The sequence below is a fragment of the Neovison vison genome, chromosome 6 (genome assembly GCF_020171115.1).
Source record: "Neovison vison isolate M4711 chromosome 6, ASM_NN_V1, whole genome shotgun sequence".
NCBI classification, from domain to species: Eukaryota; Metazoa; Chordata; class Mammalia; order Carnivora; family Mustelidae; genus Neogale; species Neogale vison.
The window spans coordinates 161,523,592-161,536,768 of record NC_058096.1 but is presented as its reverse complement, the minus strand read 5'-3'; the positions used below and the strand labels follow the sequence as shown (position 1 = coordinate 161,536,768).

General features: G+C 40.4%; 1 protein-coding gene across 1 annotated transcript in view; it reads left to right on the top strand.

The window, feature by feature from the left end:
* GLB1 (galactosidase beta 1) overlaps positions 1–13,177 on the top strand; it is a 79,278-nt gene that overhangs the window by 41,424 nt on the left and 24,677 nt on the right. Inside the window, exon 11 of the mRNA XM_044252762.1 lies at positions 10,932–11,006. Within this exon, the coding sequence (XP_044108697.1) occupies positions 10,932–11,006 (75 nt within the window). The remainder of the gene's footprint in view (positions 1–10,931; positions 11,007–13,177) is intronic.

Below are 13,177 nucleotides of genomic sequence, written 5' to 3'. Positions count from 1 at the left end.
TGGATAGAATCTATGTCTGTGTTCCTTAGATTGAGTTTATTCATAGTGCTGTTGATATCTTTAATGTCCTTCCTGGCTTTTTGTCCATTTAGTCTGATTTATTGAAAGAATTGTGTTACATATTTCTCTTTATACTTGTGTCATTTTTGGTTTGTTTGTCTTTTTAAGGTTTTATTTATTTATTTGAGCAAGCACAAGCAGGTTGGGGGGCAGAGGGAGAGGGAGTCCAACATGGGGCTCGATCCCAGGGCCATGAGATCATGACCTGAACCAAAGGCAAACACTTAGCCGACTGAGCCACCCAGGAGCCCCTAGTTGTGTCAGTTTTGAGCCATGTTATGAGGTATGCAAACTGAGAATTAAATTCTTCAGTATCATTTATTTAGTATCATTATGTGGTAACCCTGTATCTCTGATAACGCCTTTTGTCTTTAAGTCTTTTTTGTCTGATACTAATAAAGTTTACCTGCATTCTTTTGGTTAATATTTACCTGGTGTATCTTTCACAAGACTTTAATTTCAATCTTTTTTTTTTTTTTTTTAAGATTTTATTTATATATTTGTCTGGGTTGAAGGAGCAGCAGGCAGAGGGAGAAGCAGGCTCCCTGGAGCCTGATATGGGACTCGATCCCAGGAGCCCAGGATCATGACTTGAGCTAAAAGCCGATGTTTAATCAACTGAGACACCAAGCGTCCCGAATTTCAGTCTTTCAGTATCTTTTTTTTTTTTTTTAACATGTCCCTCATTAACAAGAGATAACTGGAATTTTGAAAAATTTAGTTTGAGCATTTTTGTTTTCTAACTGGTGCATCTATTCATTCTCATTCATTATGATTCTTGATACACATTGATTATTTTCAACTGTCTTATTTTATAATAATCTATTTTTCTACCTTTTCCATTTTGTCTTCTCTTGATTACTTTCTGAGTCTTTTTTTTTTTTTTCCTTATTTTATCCCTCATCCATGCCCAGCATCCTCCTCCAAGTTTGGAAGTTATTCACTATATTTCTGTTCTTTTAGTGGTTACCTACTAAAGTGTAAAATATGTACCCCCACCTCCGAAAAGCACAACTCATAAGTATCCCACTCAGTGAATTTATACAAGGTGGACACACCCCTATAACCAACACATAGCGCCCCAGAGGCCATGCTCATGCTCCTCTCTAGTCATGAACCTTCCATCCCAGAGCCAATCACTACCCTGACCTCTGTCACCATAGGTTAGTTTTGCCTGTTTTTTGGACTAAAATTGGTTCATACAGTATGCCTGCCTTTATGTCTGACTCTCAAAACACTTTAACATTCAGTTTTAGCTTATAATAATTTAAAAAACTAATCAGTACAACCATCCAACCAAAACTTTGTCTCATATTAACCCCAGTTACATCTCTCTTGACTTATTAATGTCATGCAGTTTAATTCTCTTGGGTTTAGAGTTCATATATTTCAATTCTTTCTTGAAAAAACCCTGGAAGGCATTATTATAATTATTTCAGACACTAATTGACCTGACCCACATTGTCTATTTATTCAGAAGTAATTCCACAATTATTTAGCAAGTTCCCTCTATATCCCAGGCATGGTTTTAGCCACTCATTATATATGACACCTCCTTGTGGGTGAAGCAGGAGTGAAGACTTTAAGGTGGTAGGACAGCCATGTGGGACATCCAGGGTGAGAGTTCAAACAGAATGTCACCAGTAGGAGGGTGGGCATGCATCTGGCATTTTAAAGAACGAGCAAGGAGGCCAGTGTGGCTGGAGCCTAGTGAGCCAAGGGGAGAGAGGTAGGAGATGGTCAGAGACATAGCAGGGAACTGATCCCCTAGGGCCTTATTGGCTGTTGGAGGATTTTGGCTTTGACTCTGCGTGAAATGGAGAGACACTGTAGAGCTGAACAGAGTCGTTAAAGGATTGCTCAGGCTGCTATGTGGAGACTAGACTCTGGGAGGCAAGATAAGGATAGAACAGGAAAATCAAAGGTTTTTGCAGCCATTTAGGTGAGACGGGATTGGACCACTTCAAAGATAGCTGTAGAAAACTTTCTCGAAATGGAATGGGTCAATGTTTCTTGCCTCTGACATTCTGATTGATACTACTAAACGGCCCTTCAATGAAATTGTACTTCCCCACACTTTTACCAATACTGTGAATTATCAGGCTTTTTGACCTTGCCATTTGATAGGTATAAAGGAGCATTTTAAAAGAAAACACTGAATTTCTTTAGTGATGAGTACTAGAGTTATACACCCTTTCATGCATAAATTGTCCATCCACGTTTCTTTTTCTGTGAACTACTTACGTCAATTCTTTCACAATTTCTCTGTTTGCCTGTTTGTTTTCTGTGTAATTTGCAAGAGTTCTATTATTGTGGCTGATTGAACTTTGTCTTTTAATCTGTACTGAAAGTTTAGAAAACAGAAAATTTCACATTTTGTTACTGATAATGTTATATAAATGTTTAGGATCATTAACAAAATTGGGGGAATCCCCAGTTCCTTCCTACATGAGCTGCAGTATTTGGAGGAAATTGCTGCAGACAGGCTCTGGCCCTATACATTTGAAACCCTGTGTCTCCTCCAGAACCTCCATACTTCTGAGGCTGGGTGCCTCAGGGCACCATCAAGTGATATGCTAATATCAGCATATTGGGTATTAGAAATAATCTGTTACTGATAATTTACCTATCCATGGAAGTGACAGTGAACTATGTAGATATATTTTACACCCAAATTAAATAAATCTCCACCTCAGCTCTCCTTTGAATTCCAGAAATGCTTTAGCAGGGTCTCTTATGTCAGTAAAAGGGTTATGAGACACAGAGAAGCTGGAACAAAAGGAGACAAGAGTCTTGGCCTGTTGTGGTTAAATTATATTACTTCTGCAAATTTTATAAACACCTATGACGATGTGAGCGCACTGCCAGGATCCTCCCTGCAGACATTTCTGGAGGCAGAAGATGAGCTACAAGGCTGTTGCCATAACCTAGGAATGACATGGTGGCAGGGGCAGCAGGGATTGGAGAGGAAGTCTCTAGATTTGAACAGTGTTAAGGAGGTAAAATTGGTAAGATTCAGCAACTGAACACCTGCAGGTGTGAGAAAGTATGAGAAGTCATTGATTTGTCCAGGTTACAGCTTTGGTTGGATAACTGGATGGGTATTATGGGCAGCAACCACTATAGAGAATTGCAGACAAGACACAGGCTGGGAAGGGGGAGGGGGAAGCAACTTCTGTTCTGGGCTTATGCAGCTCCAGATGCTTCTGGGGACATCCAGGTGGAGGTGTCTATCCAGCAAGTCCTTCTCTTAAGAGGGAGAAACTCCGGAAGAAGTCATTAGGACAGGGTCCTCAGTGGAAGTAGAGGCTGATGTCCAGGAGAGGTTGGGATTGCCCATGGAGAGCTCAGTAAGAAGGACAGGGCCAAGCAAAGGCAAACCCAGGGGATCACAAGCATATAACCCCAGAGAGCATAGTAAGATGAACCCTTGAAGGAGACAGTCTTCAGAAAGCTTTCCCTCTTCTCTTCTTTTAGGTTTGGAAGAGAGAAATTAACTACTTTAAAAGTGGGCTCTTTCTTAGGAGACTTTGTAGATGTTCAGTTGGGTGGTTTGTTAAATGATATTCAAAATATTTGCTTGCATTGAGGAAAAGAATAGGATCATAAATACCCATATATGTAGCTCTTCCTGTCTCTTCCTTCAGCAGAGACTTAAAAAGTAGAATGGGTCTCTTTTTTATATCTATTTCAAGAGCAAGTTGGGTGTCAGTGGACAATATCTTCCACTAACATGGACGCCCAGGGATAATTTCCCATCAGGCTGTGCAGACCTGTGCTCAGTGATAAAAGGCTCCAAGTGGCCCTTTCTTTGCATACGATTCTTTAAGGTATGACAAAGCTCATGACATTTGCATTTTCTAAGGTATTCTCTTTGGTGTGGGCAAAACTCAACCAGACATGGTTAACACTTTGACCTCGAGGATGAACCATAAGATGTAGGGCAGCAACCTCCTCCTCCCTACCAATCCCTGAGAGGGGCCTTACTCAGTGGTGAGTTTATTTTTGTATGCTTTTGAATGAATTTAAGACCCATTTTTGAGGAGTTTTGTTACACTTCTTCATAGGGATTCTATTAAAGATAAAAATCCAGATGGCTTTTTGGAGATGGGTCATTTTACAGAAATTAATCAAGTTGTATGTTGAGGACCTTGATAATTGGAGCAAATCTTAGGATTCCTTGAGGTGGGCATTGGGGCTGGGTGGGGATTCAGAATGCTAAAATGACCACAGTGACTTTTAGTACTTCAAAGCTAAATGAAGGGTAGCCTGGGTGACCCACTTGGATAGGCATTTACCTCTTGATCTCAGTTCAGGTCCATAATCTCAGGGCTGTGAGATTGAGCCCCACATCAAGGTCCGTGCTTAGCGTTGAGTCTGCTTGAGATTCTCTCCCTCTCCCTCTACCCCTACCCACCGCTCACACAATCAATCAATCTTCCAAAAAAAGAAAACATAATGAAGTTTGAAACTTGACCAAGGACCAGTCTACACTGGCTGATTGATTGTCCTTCTTGTTTCATGGATGGAATGACATTAGCTCAGTGAGTAGACACAAGCTGTCTCTTACTGATCCATGGTGCTGGTGGAAACATGGTATTTTATGACTGACAATTAAGGATGATAAAATGAACATTACATAACAAATCGTAGATTTTTAAAGCATTGCCTACACTCTTGTGGCTCTAGTCTTTTCCTTTCCTACAGACTTGGGTTTTCTAGTCTGTCTTCTGGTCATTTCTCTAAAATGCTGATCTGATCAGGATGCCTTCCATGGCTTGGCCCCCTATTACCCTCAAGCTTCATTTTTCAGTTCTCCCCTTCTTCTACCTTTCAGATGAAGGCATAATACTCCATTGTATATATGGACCATATCCATTCATCTTTTGAAGGGCATCTTGGTTCTTTCCAGAATTTGGCAACTGTGGCCATTGCTTCTATGAATATTGGGGTAGCGATGGCCCTTTTTTTCACTACATCTGTATCTTTGAGGTAAATACCCAGTAGTGCAATTTCAGGGTCATAGGGAAGCTCTATTTTTCATTTCTTAAGGAATCTCCACACTGTTTTCCAAAGTGGCTGTACCAATTTACATTCCCACCAACAGTGAAAGAGGGTTCCCCTTTCTCCACATCCTCTCCAACACGTGCTTCCTGTCTTGTTAATTTTGGCTATTCTAACTGGTGTAAAGTGACATTTCAGTGTGGTTTGATTTGAATCTCCCTGATGGCTAACGATGATGAACACTATATATTTTTTAGAGATTTTATTTATTTATTTGAGAGAGAATAAGAGAGCATGCACAAGCCAGGAGAAAGGGCAGAGGGAGAGGTACAAGCAGACTCCCCACTGAGTAGGGATCCCAACGAAGGGCTTGATCCCAGGACTCTGCGATAATGACCTGAACCAAACCAACTGAACCACCCACGTGCCCTTTGGTATACACTAAATTAAGGTTCATATAAAATGCTCCTATCATGTAACCCAGTAACTCCTCACTTGGGCCTTTATTAAAAAGATTTTTTTAGGGGTTCCAGGGTGGCTCAGTCAGTTGAACGTCTGTCTTTGGCTAGGGTCATGATCCATTGGTACTGGGATTGAGCCCCACGTTGGGCTACCTGCTCAGTGGGGAGCCTGCTTCTCCCTCTCTCTCTGCTGCTTCCCCTGCTTGTATTCTCTTTCTCTCTCTGTAAAATCATTAAATAAAATCTTTTTTAAAAAAAAGTATTTTGGGGGGGGCACCTGGGTTGCTCAGTGGGTTAAGCCTCTGCCTTCGGCTCAGGTCATGATCCCAGGGTCCTGGGATCAAGCCCTGCATCGGGCTCTCTGCTCAGCAGGGAGCCTGCTTCCCCCTCTCTTTCTGCCGCCTCTTTGCCTACTTGTGATCCCTCTCTTTGTCAAATAAATAAAATCTTTAAAAATACATATATTTTTTGATTGTTGACATTTCTTTTTTTTTTTTAAGATTTATTTATTGATTTGAGTGAGAGCATAAGCAAGGGGAACGGCAAAGGGACAGAGAGAATCAGACTTCCCACTGAGCAGAGACTTAATCCCAAAACCTGGGGATCATGGCCCAACCTGAAGGCAGACACTTAACCAACTGAGCCACCTAGGTGCCCCAAAAGGGTTTTTTTAAACCAAGATATAACTGTAAACATAAAGTTGTTCATTGCAGTGTTATTTGTAATATCAAAAATTGGAAATGATTTAACTCTTAATACTGAAAGGATGGTCATATCCATTTGAATATAATACGCAATAAATAAAATTATTGTCAGTATTTGGTCATGCCAGAAGTACTTTTGGTAAGTAGCAGTAACAGATTGCTACTATCTCCAACCTTACATGGTATATATGCATAAGGGGAGGGCCAGGAGGAAAAGTGAAAGAGAAAAGGTTCTGTGGGTTATTTTTGTCTTTGGAAATATGTTTAGTTAATAGAAGATACTTTCTGTTGTACTATTATTGTACAATAAAGGAAGTCAGATGGAACTGTAGAAACACAACATTAGAGCCAGGAACCCAGCTCACTCCTTTACCCTCTTGATAATCTTGAGCAAGTTCCTTAGTCTCGCCTCTAAAAACAAAATACAATACTGGCTATGAAGGCCTTCGTGAGTGGAAAATGAGATGACAAAACTCCAGAGAAGCACTCCATCACTGTGAATGAGGTTAATGGTGAATGGAAGTGAATAGGTGGATGGAGGTTAAAGAAGGATGTCCGTATAGTGAGTTTTTCTTCTAATATGGCAGTCCTTGTTAGACTGGACTCTACTTTGACTTTCTAAGTTCGATATGATGTGGTCACTGCTTTGTGCACGTGAATAGGGAGCTTTGGAAAACAAATCAGAGTACTCTCAGGTCCCCTCTGTGGATTTGTGTTTTCTGCTTTTCTTGACCAGAAGGTGAGGTGGAGGAGGAAGAGATGGGTAAACGGCCAAAGGAGAATGAATGTGTTCTAGGACTGTAGGGAAGACTGGAGGAGAGCTTTTGTCTGTCTGGGATCAACAATAATAACTCCTTGGCCTTGCATTCATTCTAATACAAATCATGAAGATCATTGTAATGTAAAATTTGAAAAATTTCACAGAAGTATTGATTCATAGAGTATTAGAAATATAAAGGACTTCTAGTTCAAGATGGCTGACTGACCACATACTAATCTCTTCTGCCTTTCAAATGTTATTAAATTATTTTTTAAAAAAAAGTTTGGTTTTTTTTGTTTTTTTTTTTTGTTTTTTTAAATGAAACCAACAAAGGTGCCTGGGTGGCTTAAGTGTCTGCCTTCAGCTCAGGTCATGATCTCAGGGTCCTGGGATTGAGCCCCGGCTCAGTGGGGAGTCTGCTTCTCCCACTACCCTTCCCCCATGCTCATGCTCTCTCTCTCTCTCTCTCTCACTCTCTATATCTCAAATAAATAAGTAAAATCTTTAAAGTGAAGCCAACAAGAAGGAAGCTATCTATGCATGAGAGATTTTAGAAACTTTCTGGAAACAAAAATAGGTGGAGGGGGCTGAGGAAGTAGCATGAGGAACTCTAGGTTCCCAGTGAGTGTGAGAGAGGGTTATAGAAACAGGTAATGAAGTAGATTGTCCTTAAAGAACCCTGGAGAGGGCACCTGGGTGGCTCAGTTGGTTAAGCAACTGCCTTTGGCTCAGGTCATGATCCCAGAGTCCCAGAATCGAGTTGTGTATCAGGCTCCCAGCCCCACCGGGAATCTGCTTCTCCCTCTGACCTACTTCCCTCTCTTGCTCTCTCTCAAATAAATAAATAAAATCTTTTTAAAAAAAAAAAAAAGAAAGAAAAAAGAACCCCAGAGAACCAGGATCCTAGAAGTGCAGGTGTGTCGAGACAGAATAGCTAGACAGCTAAAACTAAGAAGGCTAATTTCCCATCAGGTCCTCTACTCTTCCGCCCCTCTTTCAAACAGAATATCAGGGAAGTATCTTTTTAACAGTCAAAAAATCAGAATTTTAAATAAAAGTGCAGCCTGAGAGCAAAGACCCTACGTATTATGTCTGACTCCCAAATTATCCTAAAACAGAGTTCCCCACTGGACAAGCCTTGCTTCTGCACATAGGGCAGGACTGGCATAAAGAGGATGGTTATGCAAGTGCTGGTGCCTTCATTTGCATTACCATTAAATGTGGTGGGACGGCCAAGGGTGGCCAGATGTTTGAGGATATCCATAAAACCTGTAAAGGGAAAGAGAAAGACCAAAATGAAATAAACAGAAAAATAACATAAAGGCAACAGAAGGCTCAGGGACAGGAATGAAAGATCTTAAGCAAAACAAAACAGACCCTCTCAAATTTATGTCTTTCAGAGACATATGAAAAGATGTTTCCACAATATAAGAATGTGATGCTTTGAAAAAGCATATTTTTGTTCCCCCAAATAAAAAATAATCTCCTAGAAATTAGAACCGGAAGACAGAGATGGAAAAGTGAAAAGATGCGAGATATAGAGAGACAATCTAGAATGTCTAATTTACCTTTAAGGGAAAAAGATGGAGAAAAAGAAGATACCAAAGAATTTTTTTCCAAAACAGAAAAGGATATTTGAGTTGCCCAGAATAATAAATTTAAAATACATATCCAAACACATTCTTGGAAAAATTTAAAACAGAGAGAATAAAACACTTACAAGCTTCTAGGGAGGAAAAAGCCAATCACCTTTGAAAGAACAACAAGCTTGGTATGAATCATACTGGATGATACAGGGAAGACACATCTTCCTGTCTGAGGGAAGATGATTTTCAACATAGAATTCTGTAGTCATCCAAATTATCAGCTAAATGTGCCATTTTCAGACATTCAATGTTTTAAAAAAATTTCCTTTCACATACCAGTACTTGGGAAGTACTTGAGATTGCTCCAGTGAAATGAGGTAGTTATAAGATCCTAGAAACAGAAGCTAAAACCAGGAGAACAATAAAGAGAAGTCCCAGAATATCAAGCCTGAAGGAGAGTCAGTCCCTCGGAGTAAGAAGACTTGAGAGTTCCAATAGGGAGTTTCCTAGGGGGGAAGAAGTGTTTGAAAAACCTTGATACCATCTTTGGAAATTTGGAACAACCTATAGAGGTGTTAACCTAAAGGCAGACAGGAAAAAAGAAATGCAATTAGAAACCCTAGGTGAGGAAAAAAAAACACAAAAAGCTGAACAAGATAGAACATGCCATCATGGTATATAATACTTAATTTTGCAGAGAGTCATGTTTTTATAATTATAATCATGTGAGCATGAGCACTATTGATTGATTTTGAAGTTAGAGTCAAAATAGAGGTGAAGGGAAGATGTATGGGTACAGGACATAACCTTGACATATAAAGGTATAGCTGATGGTGTGGGGTGGGAGTAGTGAAGAGAGCTCAGGGAAGGATGCAAATAGCCTTAACTTAAAAGGTATGGATACAAAAATAATCTTAACTGATGGAACTAAGAAATAAAGGTATATTATTTCAAGCTACAAAGGTAACCAGTAGAGAAACTGAAAATGGTGATATAACCAAATTGTCAAGAAAGAGAGATATCCAGAATAGTACAATGGAGCTAAGTTCTCATGTATTAAATCAAAGATAATGTTTTAATAGATCAAATAAGAAATCTCAGATAAGTATACTATTTAGAGACCAGAATTGTGAAAATGAAACAATTAAATGAATTAAAAATGGTTTCCTCTGAAGACTAGAGCTAAGAGAATAGTGAGTCAAGGAGACTATTGCTTTTCATTATAACAGTCTCTTATCTTCCTTCTTAAATTACTTTTAAAAAGGGAAACTGAAAGGAAGAAAGGGAGGAAGAGAAGAAGGGACGCGGAAAGAAATGTAAGGAGCCTGAAAGATCATAATGCAACCTACTTGGAGATGGACACAGATTTTTTTTTTTTTCTTAAGATTTTATTTATTTGTCATTGAGAGAGAGCACAAGCAGAGGGAGTAGCAGGAAGAGGGAGAAGCAGGCAGAAGGAGAAGCAGGCTCCCTGCTGAGGAAGGAGCCCCATTCGGGACTCAACCCCAGGACCCTGGGATCATGACCTGAGTCAAAGGCAGACGCTTAACCAACTGAGCCACCCAAGCGTCCCTGGACACAAACTTTTAAGACCTGGTACTTACCTCTTCTGACTCTAATGTAAATGTGTGCGTGTGTGTGTGTGTGTGTGTTTAATATTTAATTTTTATTTTAATTTTAGTTTTTACTTAAGAATAATTTCAGAGTTAAAACCAAAGAGTTTTAAGAACAAAAGTGGTACAAAGAGCACTCGAGTATCCCACACCCAGATTTATCCATGTCAACATTACACTCTGTTGCTTGATCATTTGCCCCTCACCACCTCCTTGGGTTTTCTAAACCACTAGAGGGTTGCATATGTCATGATCCTTTATCCCTAAATACTTCAGTGTGTGTTTCATAATAGGTAGGAATATGCTCATATATAAACCACAGGAGATTTAACACTGATACAAAACTTTAATCTACCAGTAACATTTAACCTACAAACAACACTTCTCCCTACTAGGGCTACCTTCTTTCAGCTTCTGTCTTGCTGTGGGCCTGCTTCCTTTTCTCCCCCACCCCCATCTCATCTTCTCCCCCTTGTTTTTGTTGTTTCGGAGTCTTTTGTTCTATAATTATTTGAATGATTCCTGGAGCTTAAAATGCAGGCAAAATACACAGACACACACTTAGAAGTAAAACCTTTACCCGGCCCTGTCGTGGAGAAAGTCTTTTGTTCCTTTGCCTTTCCAAGAATTGCTGGCACTATTGTTTGAGTCTTTGAGCCTCCTTTTGAAAAATGAATTGTATCGCTGTGTTTCTGAGGGTTTAACAGCTTTTTATCTTCTCCTTTTTCCACTCCGGTTTATAGTTTGAAAAAGTACCAGAAGGTGTTATCCCTCCATCTACACCCAAGTTTGCGTATGGAAAAGTTGCTCTGAAGAAGGTAAGAGGGCACATAAACAAAGCTGTTGAGAGTGGGGAAGTGGAAATCGGCAGTTGTGAGTGAAAGTGTGACTCTGGGGCATTGGTTCTATTTGTCTGTGAGTTTTCTGTGAGACTGCTGGGGTGGGTGATGTTTCTGGGAAAATGGGGACGTGACAGGTGAGAGGGTATGTGTGCCGGTTGACAAGGTGAGCACACAGGGCATGAGCAGGGGGAGATGGGCGTTCTTAGACCATGCAGGTCATTTTGGTTCAGTGCATCCAAAGGAGCTTCAGGAGCCTTTGTGGGAATAACATGGCACCTTGTTAGGGCTGGTGAGGCCATAATTTACTTTTTTTCAGGGGTTCTCAAAAGTCACAGGCATTTTCATAGATCTCTGCACGATTCAGTACACTCCCCTTCATCTCAAAATCATGTCCTAATTTTTGTGCCCTGTGGTTTATATGGTAAATGAGACATCAAGGGGAAAAGCTAAAAATTAATCATAAATAAGAGACATTTTATTCTAGGAAAGAAAAAGAGGGGAGATTTCGTTTCCTTCTCAGGAGTGACGTAAACCAAAATCAATGTGTTTTGACCATCTTTGTTTTCAGGATTTCCCCTTTTATAATCCCTAACTCCTACATCTGTTAACTCACAAGAAAAAAAAAAAAAATGAGCAGTTACATATTTCTTAAGAATCTTGATTCTAAAATAGTGTAAGTTTTTATCTTTAACCAAAATGCCAAACATGATTGTATAATTTTTCCGTTCCTAAAGCCCTTTGATATTATGGTTGGTTGAGCTCTCGTAACATTTTCCACCTAGTGTCAGATACGTGTGTTACATTCTACAAAGACTGTGGTCTGTCTGCCTGATACGAATCTTTATTTAGTTTAATCAGACATTAATCACACTTGTAAAGGGAGCACCTTCTACTTTTTCAGTGCTGCTGCTACTTAAGGAAAAAGTTGATTTGTTTTGGAGCTGTGAGAAATTTATTTTTATGCAACAGAAAATAACTGCAAATATTTAATACAGCAACATTGCAAAACAAAGGAAAACCAGGGGCGCCTGGGTGGCTCAGTGTGTTAAGCCGCTGCCTTCGGCTCAGGTCGTGATCTCAGGGTCCTGGGATCGAGTCCCACATCGGGCTCTCTGCTCAGCAGGAAGCCTGCTTCCTCCTCTCTCTCTCTCTGCCTGCCTCTCTGCCTACTTGGGATCTCTCTCTGTCAAATAAATAAATAAAATCTTTAAAAAAAAAAAAAAAAAAGGAAAACCAATCTTTTTTTTTTTTAATAAGATTTTATTTATTTATTTGACAGAGAGAGATCCCAAGTAGGCAGAGAGGCAGGCAGAGAGAGAGGAGGAAGCAGGCTCCCTGCCGAGCAGAGAGCCCGATGCGGGGCCCGATCCCAGGACCCCGGGATCATGACCTAAGCCAAAGGCAGAGGCCTTAACCCACTGAGCCACCCAGGCATCCCCGCAAAACCAGCCTTAATACCAAAAATGCATTCTGTTTACCATGAAGGAAAATTGTGTAAGCAGAAATTGCTTTTCATTATTAAGGAAACATGTGCAATTTCAGGTAGCAAGTTAGCATACAACTGAATTAAATTAACGCTGGACATGGTCGTATAGGATAAAACCTTGTACTGTGAGTTGAATTTCTTTAGCTGTCCAAATAGAAAAACATCCACCTGAGTAACTGAATTGATGGAATTGTACTGCAGATTTTGTGTTCCTTGATCCCACACATCAGCAAGGTAAAGTGACCCTGAAAGTGTTGATGAAATTCGCAACCAGTATCACACTGCAGGAAGTCTGGGGTTTAGAGCCAAACCTAACAGTGAGCGTCTCTGAGAACGTGTTTCCTCATCACTAATGTGGGGATGGCGAGGGCAGCCTCCCTGGGTGGCATGAGCACTCCGTGAGGTGTGCGCGTGGGGTGCTGTCGCCTGGAGTTTAGTGGGCACTCAGCGCTCAGTAGCTGTTACCGTCCTTGTTACTGCGTCAGAATAAGCTTCTTGGGGTGCAAGAATACACAGCCATTTGGACTGAATATAATAAGTATTTATTGAGTGTATACTATGTGCTGGGTATTGGGGGACACCATGCCATACAGACCCTGCCCTTATGAAGCTGGCCCTCTGTCAAGGATGGCAAAGGTAAACAACTAGTCAGTGATGCAGG